The sequence below is a fragment of the Psilocybe cubensis genome, chromosome 3 (assembly GCF_017499595.1).
Source record: "Psilocybe cubensis strain MGC-MH-2018 chromosome 3, whole genome shotgun sequence".
Lineage (NCBI taxonomy): Eukaryota > Fungi > Basidiomycota > Agaricomycetes > Agaricales > Agrocybaceae > Psilocybe > Psilocybe cubensis.
The window spans coordinates 1,376,354-1,401,208 of NC_063001.1; the positions used below are offsets into that span (position 1 = coordinate 1,376,354).

The following is a 24,855-nucleotide window of genomic DNA, read 5'->3' on the forward strand; positions in this document are numbered from 1 at the left end:
CCTTTCATCTTGTCTGTCCCCCCTACGCTTGCTACTGCTTCCCAGTTCTACCTCTACCTTGCTGCGCCTTCCTTTTTACCTTTTAGCTACCCGTTTTCGCGTATGAATAAATATGCCATTGTTCGTAGAGTTGCACATTGAATTCCAATTATGATCTTTTCTTCTCTTGTCAGTCTAATTATTGTGCGCAGAACAGTCAAATTTGACATATGATTCGCGTTGAATGCGTCCATGAAATTGATTCGAAAACCAGTTATTAAGGCAATTCTAAATACATAGCACTTGTTGTGGAATAGCAGCAATAATATGTCGACTGTGTGCAAATATGGAAATAGAAAAGAAACGAGTAAGACATTGGAAGTACATACATCAATCACATAATTAAACATTTTAAGTGAGATAAAATGTTGCGGATTAGCAAGTACAAAATTATGGTCAGACCAGGAGGACATAAGGTTCTTTTAGGTTTGATAACAGTGTGGTCGTGTCAAATAACTGCAGGAAGCTCGGCTGAAAGAAGGAAAGGAGGCATGAAGGAATGTAGACGATGGTGATGAACAGAGGTGGATAGAAATGCAGAAGACCAGAAAAGGATATATACGAGAAAGAAGGTAGAACATACTACCGCTTCTCAAAAGCGAATCCGATGTATATATCTAGTGCGTGCAATAGTGAAAGATGATCAGCCACTTGCTCAAGGGTATCACGGAGAAAGGGAAAAAAAGATTTGCAAAAATAAAGAAGTGACGTACTTGCAGCTTCCCATTGATCGTCCGTCATCGAGCTTTCACCATTCTCGTTGACGACCTTCATGCGAATAAGGAGGGGTTGGAATTCGGGATGTTCCATGTGTTCCTGGAAGACTTCGTGGAACGGTTTTCTGTAGATTGGATGCAGACCATACTCTGCGGCCATTCTAAAAATGAACGTGAGTCAGAAACAGGATAAGAGGCAGTGTGTCGAGTTGGAAATTAAAATGGAGAAGAATGTGTGGAGACTTCAAAAGTCAAGGAACATAACAGAAACTATAGAAAGAAGAAGGATAGAAAGACTGTGAACGTAAATAGAGTTCAAAGATAGCAGAGATGTAATGATGAACAGGACAGTTCATTGGGAATAAGAATTTGGTGACGTGAAATTGAATAACGGCTCCGTGATGATTGGGAGAAAGGCACTCGGGGGTCTAAACGAAGCGGTGGCGGGACACACGATACAGAGTCGAGGCTATGAGCGCCCACTACACCAGGTGATGATTTGATATGGGTTTCGAGGGATTTTGTGTAACGTGAGAGAACAGTAAGTGTGAAAAAGTATAAAACAAAACAAAATGGTAACAAGCAGACAATGAGACGAAATGGAGGACAGAAGGCCGTCTGTCTATCTGTGTTTCCGGTCTCATCGACGTCAGTCCGCACAAAAGATTAACAAGTGAAAGACAAGATGATAATGGGGAAAGTGCGTGTTTCAGAATTGAAAGACATACTGCACAAAATTATCCCACCGGACGACGTATTCCGGTACATTTTCCACGGCATCTTGAAGGAAGAAGGTATATTTATGACCAAACACAGGGCGTTCACGATCTTCAAAGGTAATCCTGTATACCGAATTGCCGAATGAAAGGTCGTCAGTGTCTTCAGGGATTTCGTCGAGACGGTCTCTGAACATGGTGCGGTGATCGCGGCAAAAATCCCAGGCAGTGAACAGATGCAATGTCAGGAAGATACGGATAACCACAATTGGATTAATGAAGGAATGTGGTTAGTTGAGATGGTAGTACATTTGATATGAAGAAAAAATACGCACAGGAGAAAATCTGCGTTTGGTATTGTACCGATGAAGACACCACCTTTCCGTAAATACCGACTGACATTATCGAGCATACATCGCGCCTTCTGCACAGTCTCGAATGCGTAGTGCATACAGAATTGCATGGAGACTACGTCAAACGGTTGTGCTAGTTTAGCGGGTGGGAATGCCTTCGAGATCGGTTGTGAAAAGCAGTCCAAGGCAGCAAACATTGCATCAAATCGAGGCCCACGTAGACTCTCCCAACGTCCTCTAGCCTGGTCAACGGACACGGCAGCGATGTCTAGAGCGATTCCATAAATACTATGCACGAAGGTTGACATAAACGAGACGCACCAGCACCGAGATATTCTTTGATATGGGCCTTAGCCCACTTTGTAGTGTCGCCGCCCTTCCCGCATCCCAGATCTAGCACCTTTCCTCTAGCTATTCGCATGCGACCCGGTCCTGCAAGAGGGCCTGATACAGAGCTTTTTTCGAATACAGGATGTCCAAATCGGGTGATAAGAACCGACTTGACCCAGTTGTTGAAAGCCTTGAGACCGATAATAGGGGATAATGAGCGTTGTTCGACACCAACATCAGGCCGGGAGTTATCTAGATGCCTGTATATGAGTGCATTCAATAGATAGTTGGCTGACTATGCTTACAATGGTGAGCAACGATACCAACATCGCCTGTATGCCGCTTCACCGGTCGTGATTCCTCCTCTGGCTCATCACTCGCTGCACGTTTCCGTTTCGACGTAAGTCGTATGGCTCCGGCGCCACGAAAGTTCTTGTATTTCTCGATCTCTGACTGGCTAAGCGGAATGAGAACAGAATCGGCCTTTGTTATACGTTTGCGAGGATTGTAGGGTATAGAAATGGGGGAAGCTGTCGAGCGTGGGGGCGCTGAATCTGCGGACGATGATGACGGTCTCGGTGACTCTACAAAGGACTGTCTTCGAGATTCTGCTGGTGAGATGTAGTTAATGTCCATAGAAGACCTGCGTATGGGCTCGAGAGAGGCGAGGGCGTCGTCCTGGGGCGAGAGCAGTGAATGTATTGAGGAGTGGCGGGGAGGGGGGGTACTGTCGTCCTGGTTGAGGAGAACAGAGAGGTGGGTGGCCCTCCGTTGTATGGGTGAGTTGAGGACAGCATCGCGGACTGGATCAAACATTCTGTTATTTCATGAAAACAACTCGACTTGACTAGACTACAGACTACAAACTACCACACAGCTGATGTAAGCATTTCCATCACAGTCACTTCCTGCCCGAAAGCCACTCCTTCAAATCCTCCGTCGATCGCTATGTAATTTTCGTAACAAATCAGTTAGTGTTCACACTCTAAACGCACGGGTCATTCGCACCTCCCGGTAGTCCGTCCTCGCTCGGATGCTGTCCAACGCCTGCGCCAGCGATTGGTTATATTTAGACTTGTCCTTGTCCTGCATCAATGCGTGTCAGTCCACAGTGGGAATCATCCGCTCTATTGACTTTTGCCTACCTGGAAGAATGCCTCAACCTTGGCATAGTCTTCCTTTGTCGAGTAGAAATTGATAGTTTGCTAGTACCCGATATTCAGCAAACTGCTGCAGTGTTTCTTCACGCAGGACTCACCGAAATCAGCGTTCCGAGAGTGAAATTACCCTCGAATCGCTTGTACAGCTGCACAGAATATTGTCAAAGTTTAAGACATTTGCGTGCATCAACGTTACTTACCGCATCATATTCATCTTGGAGGTACTTGGTCAGTGCCCTCCTTGCCTTGTAGTTCGTGGCTAATGAGGCGAAGAAGTAGATGACGTCCTGATCTCTAGCTTTAGTCGAGATGAATTTGAAAGTATCTTCAAGCAAGGCTTCGTTTTGGGTAACTCCCATAGCACGACTTGAAAACACAAAACATGAACAAAGTTACTTTAGCAGTTCATTCATTTTAAGACTTACATGGCCGCGATCTTCTCAGATGGAGTTTTGGGCTTGTCATAAATCTTCACCATGGCATCGTACTCCGCGCGACCTCCGTGTTCAACGGCCTAGAGAATCTACCGTTAGCCGTTCTCTGGGCGCAAAACCACACCGCCGGATCGTAATGCTTACCGCACTGTAAATGACCCGCTGAAGATCAGCGGGAATTTTGGAGTCATCGCCAGTCTCCTGGTACAGCCTAAATCGACCTCGCAATTCATTTGTAACGCTATTCGCCCGCCCGTCAGCTCATTAGATAGTGATTTGACGTCAAGGCATCTCAAAACGGATGAAACGTACCCTTCATCCCCCGCTGCATATGCATGTCCGACCGCAAGAGTCCTAAGCTGGGAAGCATCGATACTTTCATCTTTAGGGTAATCGTATCCAAGGTTTTTGACCAAAGGAACGAAGAGGCTCTGTAACCCGTCAGGAACTTGTCAGCGCAATTGTATTGTCTAAGCCAAATATCCACTTACTCGGCTGAATGCATCGAGCTTCTCCGTAATTTCGGGGGACTCCCACCAGACATCCTTCACACCTCCAAGGCTTCCGGAAATGCCCTGCCATACAAGGACTAAAACAGACATTGGTGGGCGCACTATTGTTATTATAAGCAACGACGTACATTCTTTCTCGCTCTTCAAACCATCGACCAAGTTCAAAGAGCTGCTCAGCTTGCTGAACCCAGCTCTCGCTAACGCCATGGCGTCGTACACGAGACCCATCCTGTCCTCCAAGGAGAAGACAGAATTTTCCTTGGCTGCTTCAGCAGCAATCAAAGCCAGTCGCTCTGGAGTGTACAAAACTCGGTCTACATACAGAATATTAGGGAAAGAATTCAAATGCCAATGAAAATTGAAGATGTACGCACAAACACCATTGGTTCCAGCATTCAATTTAAATGGTTTGGTTGTGTCCAATGGAATTGACTTCTCGCGTTCAGTCAAGATTGGTGTCCTGTCAATGACAGCCTTCCCGTCTTTGGTTGACAAGATACTCAAAGGGATATTCCTAAGACGTTAAGTTAATAAATTATGTTAATAGATTCTAAGTAAATGTTTACCAGATAGTCTCGTTGTCCTTGGGCTCAGCAGGGCCCGTCTCCAGAAATCGGTCCTGACGAACGGTGATTCCGTTTTCATTCTCAGTAACAGTGACAACAGGGAAACCAATCTTGGTGATCCAATTTTCCATAAGCTCTGTGATGTTAAGTCCAGTAGAGGTGCTGATGCCATCCCAGAGATCGTGCGTGACGCTATTTGCAAAGAGCTTCTTCTTGAGGTAAATGGAAACACCTTTGAGGAACTTCTCCTCGCCAACATAATAGGACAACATGCGAAGTACTACATGCGCAAACTTTGTGAGTGCTTCCATTACAGTAAATGGGGTATGGAAGCTTACCTGAAGCAGCTTTGGAGTAAGACAATGCATCGAAGATCTGTAAACCGAAACGAGAAATTGGGCTCGGCAAATGGGGTTCAATAAAAATAAAATACACACCTGGTTGATATGATTAGCATCAGGGCATTCGACCTCAATGGGATGAGAAGAGAGCTTGGAGTCGAGACTCAACGCGCGGCTAAGATGATCAGTGATGAATTCCGAGTTGACACGCCATTCTGGGTACACTCTATGAATTTATTTAGCATTCTGGGTCAAACTGGGCACTGGAAGAAATGTTTACCTGTCTACCTATAGTCAATACACAATATCCTAAAAGAAAGCACAAAGTAGACATACCTGGTATAATCACTTCGCCCATCTAGAACAATTCGTAATCAGAACCCTGGAAGTTTTGGAAAAAGCCATCATACCAAAGTAGCAAAACCTGGTCGAAGAATATTAATGAATTGTGAAAACAATGATGAGGATCGTTAGGATCTGACCTTCGTTAAGATAAAGATAGTTCCACCATTCCATCGTTGTGATATTTCCAAACCACATGTGCGCGACTTCGTGACTCTGGACCGAGGCGACGCGCTTCTTAGCCTGCAAATCGATGCGCTCAGGATCAAGCAAGAACGCGTTCGTGCGCCCAGTAATCAACCCCCAGTTCTCCATGGCGCCTGCATCGAAATCGCTTGCCTATTCCAATAATTAATAATACGCAGATGAAGATATCAATTAGCTACATACAACGAGGGTATCCAACTTGGGAAGGGGATACTCGACGTCGAAGATTTTCTCGTAAAGAGGAAGAACAGCGGCCTTGACATCGAGAGCATACTGCGCCTGGTGTATAAGGTCAGGAGTAGCTACATTTTAATAAAATGAGCAAACTAAAAAAAAATAGTTTTCACTTGTTTAGACGCTTACTGTAAATCCGAAGGGGGATTGTCTTTCCGCTCAAAGGCATGACGACTGATGTTTCCAAGAATTTGAAGGGACCATTGGCTACCGCGACAATGTATGAAGACATTGGAGGTGTCTTCTCAAACTTGGTAATTTTCCACTCCTCATTTTTGGTGGAGGCGACAATATCCGCGAGTTCAGGGGCTGAATTGACGCCGTCCTGAAGCGGCTCTTCAGATATAGCAGGCATGTTGCTCAAGCTGACGGTGTTGGCACGAGAAATCATGGTGATAGAGAAGGTTGCCTTGAGGAGAGGCTCGTCCCAGCAGGGGAACGCGCGACGTGCAGCAGTAGGCTACGGGAGAACTGGGTCAATACCACGAAAACGTAACATAAGGGTGGATGCATGCCTCAAATTGTGTAAGTGCATAATATTCGGTCTTTCCTTCATTCTCCCAAGACGACTTGTAGTACCCCATCATAGCTCCGGTGAGCTTTCCAGCGAAGGCAATCTTCAACTCGGCTTTAGAACCAGCAGGAAGCTTGTCAGTCAATTGGTATGTGACGCGCTCCTGTGTCTTGTCAATCGCGGTGACGCTTGTAACTTGTTCTGTCTTCAGAGCATCAGAATAGAGAGAACTAAAACATTCTAGATGATTATCTTCGATCCAATCCAAGATAAAAATTTGACTACGTACGCTTTTCCAAGATCCAAGTCAGTGGCGTTGAGAACAATTTGAGACGTCTCCGCCTTAACATCCAGGCTTGCAAGAACAATGGTTAAACAACTGAACGATGTTGAGATATAGTTTCATACCTAATCTTGACGAGACCCTCAAATGTAAGATTCTCGAGGTCCGTCTTGATAGTTACATCGTAGTGGGTTGGTTTAACATCGGTGGGGAGACGGTATTGGTCTGCGTCACCAGAACTGGCAGTAGTCGACATCCTGGCAAGAAGTGAAAGTTTGGACGAGACTGATTTGGTAGATGGGGCAGAAAGGGTAGAGACACTTCCTGTGTTCAGATTACGGGAATTGGCGGTTTTGTATTTCCTGGACGGGACTTCCGGCCTTCGACCCAGAGAACTGATTTGAACTGTCTGGTGAGCACATGGCCGAGAGCCACTTGTCTGAAATCCAATCCATCTCGTGGTCGCTATACTTGGTAGCACATGTTCGCGCGACTGTGTGCCGTGTGCTGCAGCAAGCCCTACGTTGCGGAAGACGCGCTGTCGAACGCGCAAGAGGTAAGACGACATACCCCCTTTGGTCCCCGTTTCCGACTTTAATTAACTAGCTCTATTTTCTCGTGATACAATTCTTGCCTGATGCCGAAGTCGCAAATGCACTTTTCGGTTACGCTACACAACATCGCGTGTACTAAGCAAATTACGATTACAGGACCACTATCAAGCACTGGTACAGACTATTTCAACGTCGTTTGAAGAAAAAACTGGCCCAAAAGTTAGCATTTATACATAGTCCTAAAAAGAAGCTTTCGTCGAGGTATTATTAGTCTATTGGCAGGCATGAGTCTTAGCACACCCTTGTACAGGTCATATCAGGTTGGAAAGACCCACACCAGGTTTCAGGCCTTCGGAAGAAACCAGGTTGCCAAAGAAGCCCAAGAAAGAATGAAAACCTATATGCTGTATCCAGAGAGCATGTTGAGTACAAAAGGCCAAGAATGTTATTGTTTTGAGAGACGTAGAAATGTCAATTCCGATCGTTGTCGAGTATCAGTACGATTTGATTCAACGCCTGATTGATGGATTCGATAGAATCTCAGGCAATTTAGGAAACAATGTTTTTGGGAATTTCCTAGAGAGACTTCGACCATTGTGTTCCAAGACAATGTTTTTGTAGCATTGGTTGAGTTGTTCAGAACATTTTCGAAAGTCATGAACGGCATTAGCGATAATCGTGACTTGATTCGTGTACTCGGCTTCGAGGTCAACTAAATCGTTAAAATGATGAATACTACGGGGGAAAACAATGAGTGGGGTTGTCATGTGGAATGATATGGCAGGAGTGGAAAAGAAGAGGTAACCTTTGATTCGATATTTCTTTGAGATCCCGAGCAGCGTTTTCAAGAATCGTTTGTTGACCAAAACGGAGGTCTGTTGATACTCCTTCGAAACGACGGGCAACTTTATTGATGATTCCCTGTACAGTCACAGGATAAATCGATAGCTTGAACTAATCCTGTTGAGCTTACTTCATTTAACTTATCTAGTATCTGCAGCAAATTGATATTTTAAAAAATCAGCAAAATGAGCGTCTGTGACTTACACTGATGATCTTATCCATGGGCTGGATTTTATGTTCGAACGTAGTCCTGTTACTTCGCGGATCTATGGCTTTCCTAAAGACTGGACCTGGACTCTTATCTGTTGCCGTTACTGGATTAAAATCTATAATACCAGTAAGAAACGGAATTGAAAAAAACTGGTCAGCCAACCGTCCAGGTCTGATATTCGAGTCTGAGTTCGCGCCCAATCTTGTTTGGAGTTGTGCACACGTAGCCGTGGATGGTGTTTAGTTTTCATCAAATCAATGTCGATCGAGGACTTGTGATGATGTGTATAAGTGTCGGCGGTGACATTCATTCGCTTAATTTCCGTAACCTGGATCTTCGCTTCTCGAGGTTTGGAGAGTGGCGATTGTTCGATACCTACAATTCCGAGAGTTTCTGGGTAAGAGTCGATCTTTTCGATATTAACTCGGGAAGATGTTGGAATCTGCAGTCTCGGCGGGAGCGGTGATGTTTCTTTCGGAAATCCTTCAGGAGAGACTGCATCCGAATTCAATGTATCACCTTCACTTTGCATGAAAGGCTGTTGTGCATCCTGTTTAAATATGACAAGCTTTTCTGCCTTAGTAAGCGCCGCCGGTTTCCCGACTGCAATTGCTTTGGATCGCAACTCGACATCAGTGCCAGCCTTCGACAAGTCATTGGTTGAATGGTGGTCTAGGGTAGTTTGCTTGGGGGACTCAGGCTTGCCTGGAAGGTGTTTCTTGGCAGTCTGCATCAACGACGTGTCGAAAATTGGTGGCTTTTGAGGAGAGACGTCGCGGGTTAGATCAATTAGAACGGGATCTGACTTTACTTTAGGAACCGGAGAGACAGAAGGAGAGACAGAAGTCCCAGAGCCGAGCTGAAAGTACTAATTAGTGAGCGATGGAATATCCATTCTCTTGTTCTTGTCAAGTACCTTTGTCGGAATGATATAATCGTGGAATGTCTGGCCATAGTCGCCACTTTGATTATCAGTGTCCGATGAACCGTTCTGAATAGTTACTTGCGCCTTCATGTAATCAAGGGCGAGTGATGCATGCAAATTATCTCGAGTCCCAGCATTGGGCATCAAATCCTGGACCTTGTTGTCATTCACCACTTCCGATGTCAAGTCATTCTGCGGTAAAAAGTTCATTTTTTCCCATGGAGCTTTGTCGGCCTTCTTCAAGGCGCGAGGTGGTTTTTGTGTTGGTTTCTTGGTCGCCTGGATAGTGGCTACTCGTGTCGACCGCCTATTGGACGTTTTGTCTGGCTGTTCGACAACACACTTAGTGAACGATTGAAATCGACAAGGCAATGAGTGTAGTTGTGAAACAAAACGTACAGAATCGTCCGCCTTTTCATTCGAAGCAACAAGTGTTACGTCAGGATCTGAGTAGATGGCTTGTCGTGGAGTTGCGGGTTTGGGAATGTTATCCTCTGGCTTCTTACGAATGGCTCTGTCTGCTTTTTTCACTGGAGCACGCTTGCCTGTTGCAGCTGCCTTACCGTTCTTGCCTTTCATTTGATTCCTTTTAGTGTCCTTAGTGGTACGAGGGATTTCATCGAACTTGAGTTCCTTTATCATTGGGGATGAGGTGCTTGAGACTTGTGCTTTTTTGGTGGCATGATCGCTGGATCCCTCGGACAGCTTTTGAGGGTCCAACCGAAGGTTTTTCGCATGACGAGTCTCCTCCCTGGCAGAATTGTCTTCTCCAAGAGCATCATGAAGTCTCTTTCTTATCCCTTTGGTACGATTGAGGTCGAGAAATGGCTCATGATTCACTAGGTTCTGGGCAACATTCTTTTCCTTGACCGGTTGCTTGGTGGTTCGTAGACTGCCATTGGGCTCGTCAAGCTGCGGATGCTCCGCGAGCCGGACTGCAGGAGACATGATAACCGGAGTCGTCGCAATAGTTTGATTCACAAACGGGTCGGTATCACCCTTGCCAGTCGGATGTTCAGTTCCACTTGCGTCGTCGTCGTCGTCGGTGATAGAGATGAACCTCCTCCTTCTGTGTGTAGGTTTAGACCTTATTTGAGAGAACCCCTCTTCAGAACTTTCATCGTGCGCCACGGCAGGTGTAAGTATTTCTGAGTCAAGAACAGAACCCTTCGGTTTATTTTGTTGCTCACTTGCGCGTATCTCTCGGTGAGTTTGAATAGAATGGAAGGTAAGTTCACCATTGGAGACAAAAACTGTGGCTGTGGTTTTGAAATCCTCGCCGGCGTCGGTCTCTTGAACCTCCGTTTGTCCGTCAGATTGCTTTTTTGCTTTTAAATGCATAGACACCAACGGAGTCGAGTAAACTGTATCGAGGTGTTCTGAATTTGGCGTTTTATCTGCCCAAACTGTCGATGCAATAGCTTAAAAATGACTTCTTTTCTGAAAGATTACGTGGCATTATCAACTTACGTTGAGACAGACTCTGAACTCTGTCCTGACCGATAGATAATCCTGTGAGCAACGGGTTTGAAACTGGAGAAGACAAATCACCCTTCTAAGATCTAAGGAGTCCTGTTTTTCAAGTTCGAAGTCGAGACTAATCTCCTGAGCTTTGGATTGCTTCCGTCTGGGATAATTTTCGAGTTTTTTCTGCAGGAGCTGTCAAACTTCTGCTTCTTTTCCGTGAGGTTAAGTTTTACCATTAACTTTCTGTGCTTCATAACCTGTTTGAATCTCTCCAGAAATTTGTACACGATATGCCAGGAAAGGACCAACTCCGTGCCAGTTGCATCGACAGCATGGATGGGTTTGTCTCCCAGTACTGGTGCCCTCGTTACGCTTGCTGTTATCAATATTTTATCGTGGCCTAGAGTAGAGAGAGAGGTAGTAATATTTGATATTGTGGAAAAAGGGATGTGAAGTGTTTCAATTTTTCCATGCTAAAAGGGAATGAGATTTAAAAAATCTAGCAATTTACTTCATGTAAGCTCACTTGATCCACATTTGCCACAAATTCTGATATGTCGATGTAGAACACCGAAGTATCTATGCACATAGTGTCCAACGTCAATCCTGAAACCTCAAAGGGTTGGGGGCTGCTTTAATATTCAGAGGTGCGGTCATATATGAGGAAACCGTTTACTAACAACGTGATATCAGACTCTGCCAATTCTTTCAGTATCTGTGTTGACGTAACACTCCAATCAGGGTTAGCAATATCTTCGAGGGTACGCGTTATTTGGTCACTGCAGATGAAAATAGAGGGATCGAACACATCCTTAATAAAATGTGCACGGTTTTGGCGACCGTTTTTCACAGGAGGTATCAGCAAAGCAAAAAGCTCCAGCAAAGATTCCAGTGCCAGATAGTCTGCAAGTTCAGTCAGAATAGCAACAAATATAAGCCACTGATAGTTACCCTTTGTCTGTGATATGGTGAAACCTAACCGTTTACTGGAGCATCCGTAATAAGTGACGGTTTAATAAGAAAAATATGAAAATTCACTGACCTGCCTATTAAATCGGGTTCTCGTAATTTTACAGCATTTTTCGGTGTTGCCTCAACTGTGGTCATAAGAAGTTGATATACCTAAGGAATAAGGAATACGAGCATTGAGCGCATATATGCACATTTTTGCAAAGAAACGGGACAAACAGTAGAAAGCAAACTGCCATCATGATCCAAAGGCGAACCCCCAGACGCACAAAAAAAGACAGGGCATAACACAGCATACAAAACAGTCCCGACAGCTTCACGATGTTTGCCTATGGCAAATAACGTTGTTTGTCGTTGCGGTCTAAGTTTTTATTTGCACTCACTATTAGCATCCTCTTCGAGAAAATCCTTTCCAAGAAAAAGTTATAAGAAGGCACTAGTGGTTTGAATATGACAGTTGTGAGAAAGTCATACCAAAAGTCCAGAAAATAGAGATTTTAATACTGCTTCCCAGGAGCGCTTCGATCCACTAACGTGTTTGACTGTCGGTAGTCTGTGTTGATGGATGTACCTGAAAACGGCGACAACATATTCCAAAGTTAATGACAGTGATGTTCGGTATAATGACAATAAGCGCCCTCGAAGGAGTTGGGCGAGTCTTGAGAATGTACTCTCTGAGGTTGAAGACAGTTCCTTTTGGTTATTGGATTAGACCTAGCATTTCATTATTGTCGATGACTCACAAATAGAATAACTGTCGATGAAAGTTGAGATACTGCATCCTCAATATCAGGGGCCTTCGTGGTGGCCCTCCTTATTTTTGGTTCATTTCGGAGGTTTTGTATGGCCAATTTAATAGCATCCATTTCATGAATTGGCGGTGTCGTATTAGTTGAACAATTAAAAACAAGGATCGATTTTTTAAGTGTGTTAGATTTGATGAAGAACGGCACTACAACGGCCAACAAAAGCAGGAGGCACCGCCAAAGCACTTTCGATCTATCCTGTGACCACAATCACGCTGTAACGTGCCCCCTTTAGTGTTCGTCGTCCACGACGGTGGACTCAAACTCTGTTCCAGAACCACCACCACAATCACATTTGTCAGAAAACCTTTTCCAAGTCATAGGATCCATTTCAGCAAACAAAATTCACTTATACTAATACTAATTCACTTTAGTTCACTCAGCGTCTTTGTATCACCACCTGGTCATTCCATTCGATTGACTTCACTTCAACACTTCTCGCCACACACACTCTTTTTCATGGGACAGAGCAGCTCGAAATATCATGAATCCTCAAGCGACCCAACCCCGGCACCAAATAATGCTGTCGCTGGCGCCAGTACCGATCCTCAGCCATCCTCTCTCAACGGAGTAGACGCTCATACTTCCGATTCCCCAGGTTCCCGTCGGTCATCTGTCCGGAAAAGTATCCTCAAATTGGTGAAGCCAAGCAGCATTCGCAACCGATTTTCTAGCGATCCCTCTTCTTCTACAGATGCGAAACGCTCATGGCGAAGGTCAAGACGATGGTCGAGGGCTCCTCTAGCTGGCGCCACCCCTGATCCTCCTGACGTTCTGTCTGCTACTGCTTCCGCCTCATCGGCCAGCTCAACCACAGAATCTTCCAATCTTCCTCCTTTTCCTACCGATAAAGGGAAACAACGGGATATAAGCTCAACTGTTGAAAATGATGACATCTCGCTTGAACCGAACGTCGCCTCTGGTACTGAGCCGTCGCAGTCGTCTGTCCCTCCTTTACCATCTCAAGCACATCCCGCCCATACATCTGTTCTCGAAGAATCTCCTGTCGTCTTGGTTAACTCTGAAAATGTATTCAATGATTCATCATCTATAGTTGATGCAGACCTTCCATCCACTATCGACAACTCAGAAAGGAACCAAGTGCCTCCCATTGCAGCACAGTCACTTCCTTCTTCTCATTCTACTCCATCTTTAGAAAACCATCAAACTACTCCTGAACCCCGTCAGTTCCCCCCTCCTGGAACGTTGGTTGTGGTTCAGGGAATTGTTCATACGACAGATGTATCGCGCGCCGGTAGTAGTCTCACGCCTGTAGCTAGCCCTCAGCCAGAACATCCTGCTACTACTACTACTACAACGTCTCGCCCTCCTTCTACAAGCGATCTCGCTGCTACTGAAACACGAGCACGCAATAGGTTATCCACTCTTCTCCGTCGTTCTGCGTCTCGTCCACCATCTTCCGCGGGCCCAACAACCGCGTTAGAGGCAGAATTTTCCCCAGCGCCTTCTTCTAATTCACACTTGTCGCCTGACGATGTTGCTCCAACGCGCTCAACGAGCCCGGTCCCAGGCGAATCCATTGATGGGGCGGCGCAAGAAGAACCCTCCCGTCTAACCACACCTCCACCACCGCAAACATCGACGACTGAAACTCGTGTGCCGGCCATTTCTTCTAGTAGCATTGATGTATTGGGCACATTACTGAGGTAGGCATTATACATGCCTTTTCAGGAATACAGTTGCTAACCAATCTGAATATATTGTTAGTGTTGCTGCAGCGGCAACAGCCGCGTCTTTACTTACCGGATCGTCTGAACCTATTTTATCATCCGGACTTGCCACTCCCAACCCCCCACCTCCACTATCATCAGAGCCCTTGTTCACTTCGCCGTCTTCTGCTTCTTTGCCGACTTATCATCGACCGAATACTCCTATCCCCAACAATGTGTTGCCAGACATCTCAGCTGCGGGGAGGGCCGAACGCATGCGACAAGCCTGGGGAACAATCCGCGAAAGACTGGGCCTTCGTCCCTCTGCTTCTCCTATGCCTGGTGGCGCATTGAGGAATCACCCAGATGGGAACGGGAGCCCCTTCTCGACACGACCAAACGGAGATTCAACGGCGTTTGGACCTGCAGACACAAGAGAAATAATGCTGGCTGAAATGGCCAGAGCGTTCAATATTGGTTTAGGTCTCAATGGCTTAGGGGGATTGGCTCCCTCTAATGCTACTCACAATGACCAGGGTACCCGTGAGGCACTCGATGAGCCCACTCTTTCATCAGACGAAAGTGATCCTACCACCGCGTCACCTGAGACGCACCCAAACGCTTCTCAATCAACACCTGAACCGGGGGTGACTGGGGTAACTTTACCTCCAGAGGGCAGCTTTGAAAGATTCCTTGTGGATCTACAGATCGATCTACGAGCAGCATTGTCACAGACGGAGGAAGACAATACTTCTTCTACCCCAGAACAGCAAAATTCACAGCAAGTACGACAAACAAATGTTGCATACACTTCAGCAACAGCAGACCAACCACCGGACGTTGATGCGGTTAGCCCTGCACCACGTACTTCTCCTCCTGAAGTTCTTAACATCCGAAATCCCAACACCAATGAACAGCTACCGGGTGCACTGAGGACTGCCGATGATTCTGATGATATGCCTTCGCTACAAACAGTTTCCGAATCTGAATCTGAGTCTGATGGCGCTGATGCAGCTGGTTAGTACTTACTTTATGTTGATACACCAATCTGACACCATCCTCTCGGTATTTCATTCAGTTGAACCCCAGTCGGTTGACGTTGAGACTCGTACTGACGAGCATGTTCAACCTCCATCTGGGACAAGCCGCATCGATGCCTTTGGTCGAATTAACTGGTGGAGATTGTATAGGTTCCCTCCCATACCCTCACGAGCAGACGCAACAGGTATGCGACCACCGTTCTCCCCGGCGCCAACAAACAACCCCATGTCTTCTGCGGCGTCGTCAGAAGCAACTCTCACGCCCGATCGTTTTGCAGCTTCTTCGGGACAAGGCCAGGAATCAATCCCGTTGAATCCACAATCTAATCCAATGCCCTCTCCAATACCTACAGCAGAAATGAATGGAGAGGTACCACGCCAAGCACAAACACCTGTACATGCAGTTGTTCCCGTGATCGTGGTCGGCCTGCAATCAGTAAACCAAGATTGGAGACCTGACCTTCCAACTCAACCTGAGGACGGTATCGATATATTCGGGCAACCTCCCTCGGATGATCTCCATACACACAATGTGCTACCGCACGAGCGTGCAGATGATGATGACTTGGATGGATGGGGTGGTCAGCAACAAGAATTTGCAGGTCTAGAGAATGGCAGGGGACGAGGGAGGGCCCGTGGATGGCATTCGCGAGCCGCCAACGCTATCCGCAATTTGAGGCCTGGGAGAAGAACAGCAGAAGCTAATGCTGGCATGCCAACGCCATTGATTGCACCTGGAAGCCGTACCTTCCTGATTTATGTCATTGGCGGTATGTTTTCCGTACACTGAGAATCCTACTTTTGATTAACAACGATATTTTCTAGGATACTATCCGCCAGACCATAGCATTGTGACAGGTGGTCCGAATATATTGGATTCTTTCGAGGCATTACTGTATGACAGGTCTTCACACTTTGTATTTGTAATTGACATCTTGAATCTATCCAGGGAACTGGCGGATCTCTTAGGCCAAGTCAAACCACCTACAGTCTCTAAAGACGATATAGAAAAATCTGGCTTAGAGATCATCAAGGCTTCTGAGCTCGTTCAACACGAGAAGGATGGAAAGGTTTCATCCAATTGTTTAGATAGGGTAAGTCATCAGGTTTTCTCGTATCAGCGTACCTTGATGATAGATTTCTGCTTCAGTGTCTTATCTGCCTCGATGATTATGAGCCAGAAGATCCTATCCGTGTCATGTCATGTCGCCACGCCTTCCATAAAAACTGTGTGGATGAATGGCTCCAGAAGGGCCGAAACAACTGCCCTGCATGTCGCTCGACGGTGCGATAATTTTCTTGATATTTAATAAACAAATTTTTATTTTAGAATCTAGGGTGTTGCAACAGATGCAGGTTCTACTATGCCCATGCCAGCCTCCTGATTCGAAGTCACCTTTCCCTCACACTATCTTTGGATCTAGACGCTTTCGATAACTTATTATTCCTTCGTTCCCACTTCCACATGCCTAAACCTCTGAAGACATGCCATACTCAATCCCACTCTCTTCTGGTTCTCGTATGGTTTTCATCATAAACCTCGACATTCCCTCACGTCCTACTTTTGTTTTATCATCTCTAACCAATCACCTAACTCCAAAATTTGTCCATTGTAGCACCAGCCCTCAATCATCTCGTTGTTTTTTCGATAGTTTTACACCCCTTTGTATGTTGATAATTGTGGTTCAATTTGTTTTTTCTCCTTAAATCATGTCATCGTCATTTTTTAAAGAAGGAACTGATCCATCCAAACTACCTAATGATCAAAAAAGATTCGTTTCTTGTGACCAGACGCACGGTGGGCCTTAATAACAGTTGCAAATAAGGCAATCGATCCAACAAGTCTCAAGAAAGTTTCATATTGATCTTCTCCAAACCTCTTTCCTTTCTACGACACCCAGCCAATTTAAGGTCCACCTTCTTCGAGTAGTAGCGTATCAATTGTCTGCAGGATACCTCCTTTTTCATCTTACCTGCTGTCCACTATGTTTAAAATTTCTTCCTACCATGCCAGAGCTTCGTGCGACTGTGGAATGTCTCACCGCAAGAAGTCTATTTTGCGTAGACCTGTGCTGGCTATGGAGGAAGGTATAATATATAGGCCTTCATACTCACCATTTTGAAATAGTTTCTTACTCCGATTTGTCCTGGCAGTATTAAAGTTTTCCTCTGCAACTTCGAGGAAAGCCTTTATCCTGCTGTGGCAAGTCAAACGCGATATCACCGTATCTGCACTTCGTTGGATTCACAAGAGGTTGCGCAAACATCATGAAATTGTGGCAATTAGGTCAACTGTAACTTGGATGAAACAATTTTTGGGAAAGTTTTTTCCACATAGTTGTATGAGACCTTTTCATATTGCAACATTCCCGCTAATTCTCTAATTTTCTAGGCAAACACATTTCCACTCCTCCAAAAAGTCAACGAAGGTTACCTAGGCACCGTTTGCCAAAAAACTGGTTCCATGTACAAGAACGGGATTCTTCCCAGTTTTTATCCTCCGGTCTAACGTCCACGGCTGGAAGCCCATGCTCACCCTGTGGTTTGAGGCCACAATATATGTCTCCGTCGCACATTGCTCCTTGCATACCTAATACACAACTACACCATTCACTCACTCGGCCAAACTACTCGTTTTCTCAAAATGGCTACTCCACCCCGTATACACCTCTCAACCAAATACTTCGCACCCCTCCCTATCCACCGCAGCTAGCATATATTGCTATTAAGCGTACCCCTGCTCGCCCTCGTTCAGTCACATTTGTTTGCCTACAATCAATCGACAAATCTAAAATTTCCAGAGCCAACATCCATCGTCGCCTTTCTACGGTCGCGCCCCCAGAAGCCATTCCTATACGTGCTCCTAGACGCTTATCATATTCCCACCTGAACTATGGAAATCTCTCCCGACCATATTCTGGAGTCTCTGGCACATCACAAATTGAAAACAGCTTATCCAACTCGAGTACTGACCTTCTAGCGTCACCCGTCACTTTACGCTCCACCTCCTCACTCTGTCGATCCCCCGTAGAAGTGACCGGTGAAAGGATGCGCATGAAAATACTCGCGTCTTGAAAGAAAGGTTGTTTTTTGAAGTTTTCAGTGATATCCTTTCAACCAAGTTCATTCCATCCGCGATAACACCCCATGTTTTCCTCTTTAGAGAGTCTGTGATGTGATTGTATACTTTGATGTAAAACTCTGATGTATTGCGAGACTCCATTGTGAGTCGCAGTGATTTCGGTCAACCAAACTCTCAGCTGTCTATCAAAAAGCATTTAAACTCAGTTTTCTCACTGAAATTTTTGAGAAAAGGTTTATAGTAATGTGCCATCTATTGCGGCCCGGGATCACCTAGAATTTGTAGTGACCGTAACTGACAGATTCGCGATGGCACTGTTGACCATCACTACAGTTGTTGACGCCACGGTTACTACTTAAGCTTACTTCCATTCGACCACTTGTTGGAGTAGTTGAACCTAGGTTGGTGTTAGCAACGCACTTCAGGTGCCTCTTTAAACTACTTCCAAGCTAAATTGTTCAGAGTCTCCAACCGCATTCAGCACAAATGTCCGGGGGCACTGTCAAAAGCTCCCTTACTTCTGTCCTTCCTACCATACGGGTAAGCATTATAGAAACGATGTTGCCGTCTGCTCAACAGCTGGTTTCAAGGCCCCGAAAATTAAAAGGAAGCACCTTCGTAAAGTGAGTAGTACGCGCAAAAACTTCAGGTGGATTGTTAGAACCAGAGCTTTTCATCTAGTATTCATGGCTTCCCGATGTATTTCGAATCAAAGGAAGTGTAAGTTTTGTCATCTGTTACTTTTGCAACTATTCAAGAACTTACATGCCCGGGGTTCTTCCCTAGATTATGGGGCGCATTGTTGGGCCCGTCCTCACCGTAACTCTGTTCTCTATGCTTGTGTGTCATGCGTCCAATAGGGGCTACAAACTGGTCTTAATTAACTCCATCGTGCCTCTACTCTCCGTCGTGGTCAGTAAATTTTCAACTTCATAGCTCCCCAAATGTACTTCATAATAACGGCTTCCTGGTTTAGGTCGGTCTAATTCTGGTATTCCGGTGAGTGGAATGTGCATCGTTTGGTTTCCTGTAAAGGCGGAGTCTGACACGAAGCGCTTTCCTCTCTGGCTTCTGACAATAGTAACGGGTAAGCCACTACGGGGCAGTCGTTTACACATTGTTTAATTCTCTCTCGTACAGAACCTCGTATGATCGTTACTGGGAAGGCCGAAAAGCATTCGCCGCCCTAACCTCTCATACGCGCAATTTATCACGCATGATTTGGATTAACGTCGGTCTCCCACCAACAGATGAACAACCTGCTTTTGCCAAGGGAAAAACTCCAACTACAGACATGACCCACAGTCAACTTAAGAAGCGAAAGGCAGATGCTTTGCGTCTCTGTTTGTCGTTTGTGTTTGCTACCAAACATTATCTACGGGGAGAGGATGGGGTCAACTATCCAGATTACCAAGGAGTTTTACCGCGTAACTTTGCGCGGTTTGACGAAGTCGGCTTCAACACCCAGCGAACGTCACCCAGTGGTACTTATGCGGCAACTAGAAATGACTCCTTGGGAAGCAGCCGCGACGGAAGTCAAAGTGGTAGGACAACCCCCGACACATACAAGCCTGATGCTACCAAAAGAGTTAGAGTGAAGAGGAGCAAGCAACAATTGACTGATCATTCAACGCCTTTACTACAAGATGTGCGCCGGAGTGTCGAGTTCCACCCCTTTGCCGATGAAGCTTCTTTACCTTTGCCTCTTGTGTGAGTCTAGTACTGTGAGAAAGATTTAACTGGGAGTTGATACTGATTCGTTAATGTATCATGCAGCATTGCGCATGAATTAAGTCGAACAGTTTATAACTTTAGGAAGAGTGGCTGTCTAGAAACCGTCGGTCCTGCAGGTACCGTGGATGTAATATGATTTCTTATGGCCATTTTGTTGACTGATTTGCTAAAATAGGCTTGAATGGCATTACACAAATGTAAGGCATCTTATTTACGTCCAATCCAACTTTCAGCATTTATTGCTCCATTAGTATTTCTGGAATGGTCGACCAACTCACCGCTCTGGAGCGCGTCGCCAATACTCCTATACCCATTTCTTGTGAGCATTCGCGTTTATAATACTGTATGAAAGTGTCATGACAGTTTTGAAGATGGCATACATCTTAAGCAGTGTGTCACTCTATACCTTTTTGCTCTGCCTATGACTTTGGTTCATGACCTTGGCTGGGCAACTGTTCCCGTCGTGACCGCTGTTGCCTTTACATTCATGGGTATCGAAGGTATTGCTGATGAAATTGAGATGCCATTCGGTACGTCTCCAGTACTTTGAAAATTGTTATGGCTAAACAATAACAATATGGTGTAGGACATGATGACCGTGATCTGCCTTTGGGTTAGTTGATTCATCGTCTGTGGTGCTTAGATTTCTGACCAACATTGGGCGAACAGATCGATATTGCCAGGATCTCAAAGAAGAGATTGAGTAAGCCGGCCTTTCACGTTACATGACTGTTAGCTCAAACACATTTCATAGATACATTATCGAGAGGCTGCCAGAAGGTGGAGAAGGTCTACATGGATATGACGATGGAGAAGGTGACGACTAGGCTTATGGATACTGGCATTCAGTTTTACGATATTTGAACGTTGATGATCAAGCGAATTGCAGGTTGCATTGCGCCTTAATGATAATTACGACATGGGTGTTTGCTGCTCTCTGTATTCTGGATAAAATCATATACCATTTGCACCAAATGCGGAAAATTCTATCTCTACTGGAATTCTGGCAGGCAATGCTCGCCAGGGCCGTATGGCTATTGTAATGAAATATGTTTGAAACCAGACAAATTTTAATAAAGATATTGGAGATTACCTTGGTGGTTAGATTGGTGAGACCGGCGGAGTTCTCACTCGTCTTCCTGCCACTTTGAGGTCCTGGTTTTGGCTTTTCGCCTTTCTTGAAGGCATCGAGAATTTTCTTTGTACTTTGTGGTGTCAAGTCCTCCTGCAAAAGTATGTGTTAGAATATGATTAACTTCAGCAAGAGAGACGGACTAACGTAGAAATCATCTCCAACAACAAACATAGGTGCATTGCTGCATGCACCCTGACATTCTACCTCAACAACTGTAAACTTTCCGTCTGCAGTTGTCTGTCCGGGCTTGATTCCGCCGAGATGTTCACAAACAGTCTCGAGGATTTCCGTGGAGCCACGAAGCATGCAAGGTGTGGTTGTGCATACTTGAACGAAATTTTGTCCAATTGGTTCCCTGTCGTAAAATATCCATGAGTAACCATGTTACTCCCAACACACTATCTCTGAGCTCACCGGTTGAACATAGTATAGAAGGTAGCAACCTCATAAACGCGCATAGGAGGCATGCCAAGAAGATTCGCGACGTAGTTCATGACGCTGATGCTAGTCCATCCCTTATTTTGCCGCTGACCGAGGTCCAGGAGAGGAATGACAGCAGCCTTCTTATATTGAGGTGGATAGTGGGAGATAATGTCCTGCGCACGCTTCATATTTTCCTCATTGAATTCGAAGGCAATCTGATGATAGGCGTGAAAGAAGATGAGTGCATGAAGACGATATAAGAAAGAAATAAGGACCTTGGGGTTGTTGTATGGGGTATCTCGATGCTGAAAGAGAGGTTACTACGAATATACAGAGAGATTAAGACGAGCACGTACCACAAAAAGGGCATCTGACTTCCGAGACGGCGTGGAGGAAATGAACCTTCTCCGAACTAGACTTCGTGGAGGAGTCGACCTAGTCAGTCTTGAAAGCATTCTCTCAGGCGCCGAGTGGTGAGTTTGGAATTATGAGTGGACGTGAACTCAAACGTTGGCGAGAGTGTCCGATTTGCGCACGTGACTATCCCGCCAATCAAATGCACTCAATTCGTTGTTGTCTTTCTTCGTCATGAACTGGTTAGCTGTTTTCACTCGACATTCTGACTTACCTCTTACGATTGATCACTCGTTTCTGCTGGTTGAGCTTTGAATTTACAAACCTCTCAGAACTTCTCCCATGAGTTATAGACTCAGATACGCTATTTCTTTCATCAACCAATCGCCATTATTAGGACATGTTCCACAGTGTATTCGCGCCCGGACTAGCATCCGGCTCTCTGATCTTCAGTATCATCTGACTTGAGGCTTTCTGTAATCAATGACACCATACTTCCGGCTTCCTGCGAATTGCATGATGAACGAAAACATATATAAGCCTTTTCTCAAGTCCTGACTGCAACAATTCTCACCTCACTAGCCGCATAATCATTCTGATAAGCCATGACATCTAACACTCAGAAAAGTGCACTGAACATTGTAATGGTAAAGCGATTTCTTAATACGACAACCTTCAGTTCTGTCTCACTTCTGTATTTCGCAGGGTGCAATGACTTTCGGAGAAGCAGGAAAAGACGGTGCTAGAGTTCACAACATAAAGGACGTCGAGGCGATACTGGATGCGTTTCGTTCTCATGGCCATACAGAGGTATCAGAAATTCTGTCACCTTGTATCGTCATCAATATTCACTTTTTAATACTAGATTGATACTGCACGTGGATACTGCAGTGGTACGAGCGAAGAGTACTTGGGGAAAATTGATCTGGCTGCCAAAGGCCTCAAGCTCGAAACCAAACTCTATCCAGTCAAAGTAAGAGGCAGTAAATAAGAGGCAAACATCTCATACTGAACCATGCATTTGAAAGGGTGGTGCTGAACCGATCGCACACGACGAAGCAGTATGAATTTTCGTTAACCCATATTAACATCTTGGTTGAACTTTATATATTATAGGGTCTTAGAAAGCATTTGGCCGTGTCTCTGGAGGCCTTGAACGTCAAGTGAATTTTATAATCTCATTTGAGCTTCCCAGGGATTGAAGAAGAGCCCCAACTAGATCTTTGGAAATGTGGTACCTTCATGGGCCAGATCGTACTGTTCCATATGAAGAAACCCTACGTGTCGTCAACGATCTCTATAAAGAAGGCTATTTCAAGCGATTTGGAATTAGCAACTACACAGCGTGTGTCTGCATATTTTGATCCCAGATTTATGTCTAATTATCCTCGTGCAGATGGGAAGTAGCAGAAATTGTCGGAATCTGCAAGGCCAATGGTTATATCCAACCTTCAGCATATCAAGGAATCTATAATGCTATACATCGAGCGGTTGAACCTGAATTGTTACCATGTCTTCGAAAGTTTGGGATCAGTTTCTATGAATTCAATCCTTGTGGGTCGGGATTAGCACTTTGTCCGTGGTATTAACTTACGAGAGTCATTGTGTCGAAGTGGCAGGAGGATTCTTCACAGGACGCTACACCTCGTCAAGCGACAACACAGAGGAAGGGTCGAGATTCGATCCAAATAGGACACAAGGGAAGGTATGTCAAGGTTGTCCAATCCTTCGAGTCGTTACTCAACACACCATAGAATTATCGCAACAGGTCGGTGTGTACGTTAAACCTTCCTATTTTTTTTAATAAAATGCCACAGATATTGGAAGGAGCCATACTTCAAGGCCATTGGCGCTATCAAGGAAGTCGCTGACAAAAATGGACTCACCTTAACAGAAATCGCTTTGCGTTGGATTTCTCACCATAGCTTACTAAAGAGAGAATATGGGGATGCTGTTCTTATTGGGGCCTCAAGCCTTAAGCACATCCAAGAGGTTCGTGAATGGCGCATGCGTAAAGGCAAACCGTGGAGCTGAGCTTCCTTTCTCTATGACATCATTCAGAACCTTGTGGATTTGGAGAAAGGACCTCTCCGTACGTACTTTTGTTGCTTTATTTTGTTCCTGCTTATAATCATTCATAAACCTGAAGCTGAGGAGGTACTCAAAGTACTCGACGAAGCTTGGTTCGATGTACAGCCGTATGCTAGCAAATACTACCATTGAAGGGTTGAAGGAAAGCTACGGAAATACGTTTAATGATTCAAAATTTTGACAAGTTTTTTAATGGTTTTTCAGATACTTCAACAAAGGCTTGACAGAGACTAAAGCTGGCTGTATGCTTATGTTTGCATTCTATTTTTGGAGTCTTTTCATCAATTGTGTAACGGGTGCTTATCCGTACTAGTTCCGAAAATATAGGCGTTTTTGTAGGATGAATAATGCAAACATCACATACTACCACACAGATTGTGGTTACGTGTATGCTCGGCACTGTTTTGACCTCAAAATTACTATTAGTTGACTGGTGGCAGCTCAAAAACATGTTGAAACTTAGCATTGTCCAACAGCATCGCATTTGCATTTGCAATGAGAACCATTCTCAGACATCCTCTCCGGTAAGTTACTGTTTCCTTCCATCCGATAATTCACTGAGACTGGTCCGCTTTACTAGTGTTGAATGACAATAATATGTTCAATTTGTCAAGGAAAAGAGGGTCAGCATATTATGAAAAGAGTAGTTCCGAGCGATGCGGTATACATTTGTCGCTGAACTGGATGTCATACTTCCTGTATGCTTCTCACAGTGGTATCAGTCAGAGTGTATATAACGCTTGAACCAAGTCTCGAAGTTTAGCGTTGTACGCTGGTTTATATTCAAACGTACTCTCTTGAACT

At 45.1% G+C, this 24,855-nt stretch overlaps 6 protein-coding genes across 6 annotated transcripts; 3 read left to right on the plus strand and 3 right to left on the minus strand.

The window, feature by feature from the left end:
• Nucleotides 1–621: 621 nt before the first annotated feature.
• Nucleotides 622–7,003, minus strand: JR316_0003237 (Aminopeptidase 2, mitochondrial; the record flags this gene model as incomplete). Its single annotated transcript, XM_047889012.1, has 26 exons — nt 622–656; nt 753–916; nt 1,484–1,660; nt 1,807–2,092; nt 2,146–2,406; nt 2,460–2,957; nt 3,150–3,240; nt 3,300–3,359; nt 3,413–3,460; nt 3,515–3,680; nt 3,740–3,828; nt 3,893–3,989; nt 4,061–4,179; nt 4,240–4,337; nt 4,389–4,574; nt 4,635–4,774; nt 4,827–5,106; nt 5,165–5,201; nt 5,264–5,393; nt 5,504–5,525; nt 5,650–5,848; nt 5,900–6,018; nt 6,080–6,410; nt 6,448–6,694; nt 6,754–6,819; nt 6,873–7,003. The coding sequence occupies 26 exons, from the start codon at nt 7,001–7,003 to the stop codon at nt 622–624; spliced, it is 4,077 nt and encodes a 1,358-aa protein (XP_047751386.1).
• Nucleotides 7,004–8,255: 1,252 nt separating this feature from the next.
• Nucleotides 8,256–12,108, minus strand: JR316_0003238 (uncharacterized protein; the record flags this gene model as incomplete). Its single annotated transcript, XM_047889013.1, is given in 12 exon segments — nt 8,256–8,261; nt 8,275–8,295; nt 8,349–8,470; nt 8,518–9,214; nt 9,272–9,607; nt 9,680–10,686; nt 10,751–10,775; nt 10,981–11,220; nt 11,274–11,376; nt 11,428–11,733; nt 11,790–11,869; nt 12,100–12,108. The coding sequence occupies 12 exon segments, from the start codon at nt 12,106–12,108 to the stop codon at nt 8,256–8,258; spliced, it is 2,952 nt and encodes a 983-aa protein (XP_047751387.1).
• An 873-nt stretch (nt 12,109–12,981) lies between these two features.
• Nucleotides 12,982–16,617, plus strand: JR316_0003239 (putative RING finger protein C4G3.12c; the record flags this gene model as incomplete). Its single annotated transcript, XM_047889014.1, has 7 exons — nt 12,982–14,189; nt 14,251–15,209; nt 15,271–16,002; nt 16,058–16,127; nt 16,182–16,326; nt 16,383–16,517; nt 16,570–16,617. The coding sequence occupies 7 exons, from the start codon at nt 12,982–12,984 to the stop codon at nt 16,615–16,617; spliced, it is 3,297 nt and encodes a 1,098-aa protein (XP_047751388.1).
• A 2,183-nt stretch (nt 16,618–18,800) lies between these two features.
• JR316_0003240 (UPF0187 protein) lies at nt 18,801–20,875 on the plus strand (the record flags this gene model as incomplete). The annotated part of the gene is made up of 13 exons (XM_047889015.1): nt 18,801–18,854; nt 18,905–18,937; nt 18,996–19,034; nt 19,101–19,226; nt 19,291–19,313; nt 19,455–20,024; nt 20,091–20,164; nt 20,224–20,245; nt 20,300–20,367; nt 20,420–20,578; nt 20,635–20,661; nt 20,718–20,751; nt 20,803–20,875. The coding sequence occupies 13 exons, from the start codon at nt 18,801–18,803 to the stop codon at nt 20,873–20,875; spliced, it is 1,302 nt and encodes a 433-aa protein (XP_047751389.1).
• Nucleotides 20,876–21,040: 165 nt separating this feature from the next.
• JR316_0003241 (NADH-ubiquinone oxidoreductase 24 kDa subunit, mitochondrial) lies at nt 21,041–22,061 on the minus strand (the record flags this gene model as incomplete). The annotated part of the gene is made up of 6 exons (XM_047889016.1): nt 21,041–21,082; nt 21,142–21,273; nt 21,328–21,538; nt 21,598–21,821; nt 21,882–21,911; nt 21,963–22,061. 6 exons carry the CDS (start codon nt 22,059–22,061, stop codon nt 21,041–21,043), a joined length of 738 nt encoding a protein of 245 aa, XP_047751390.1.
• A 504-nt stretch (nt 22,062–22,565) lies between these two features.
• Nucleotides 22,566–24,183, plus strand: JR316_0003242 (Aldo-keto reductase; the record flags this gene model as incomplete). The annotated part of the gene is made up of 11 exons (XM_047889017.1): nt 22,566–22,607; nt 22,666–22,770; nt 22,826–22,933; nt 22,989–23,021; nt 23,077–23,123; nt 23,180–23,305; nt 23,357–23,514; nt 23,560–23,665; nt 23,778–23,952; nt 24,022–24,052; nt 24,110–24,183. 11 exons carry the CDS (start codon nt 22,566–22,568, stop codon nt 24,181–24,183), a joined length of 1,005 nt encoding a protein of 334 aa, XP_047751391.1.
• Nucleotides 24,184–24,855: the final 672 nt, after the last annotated feature.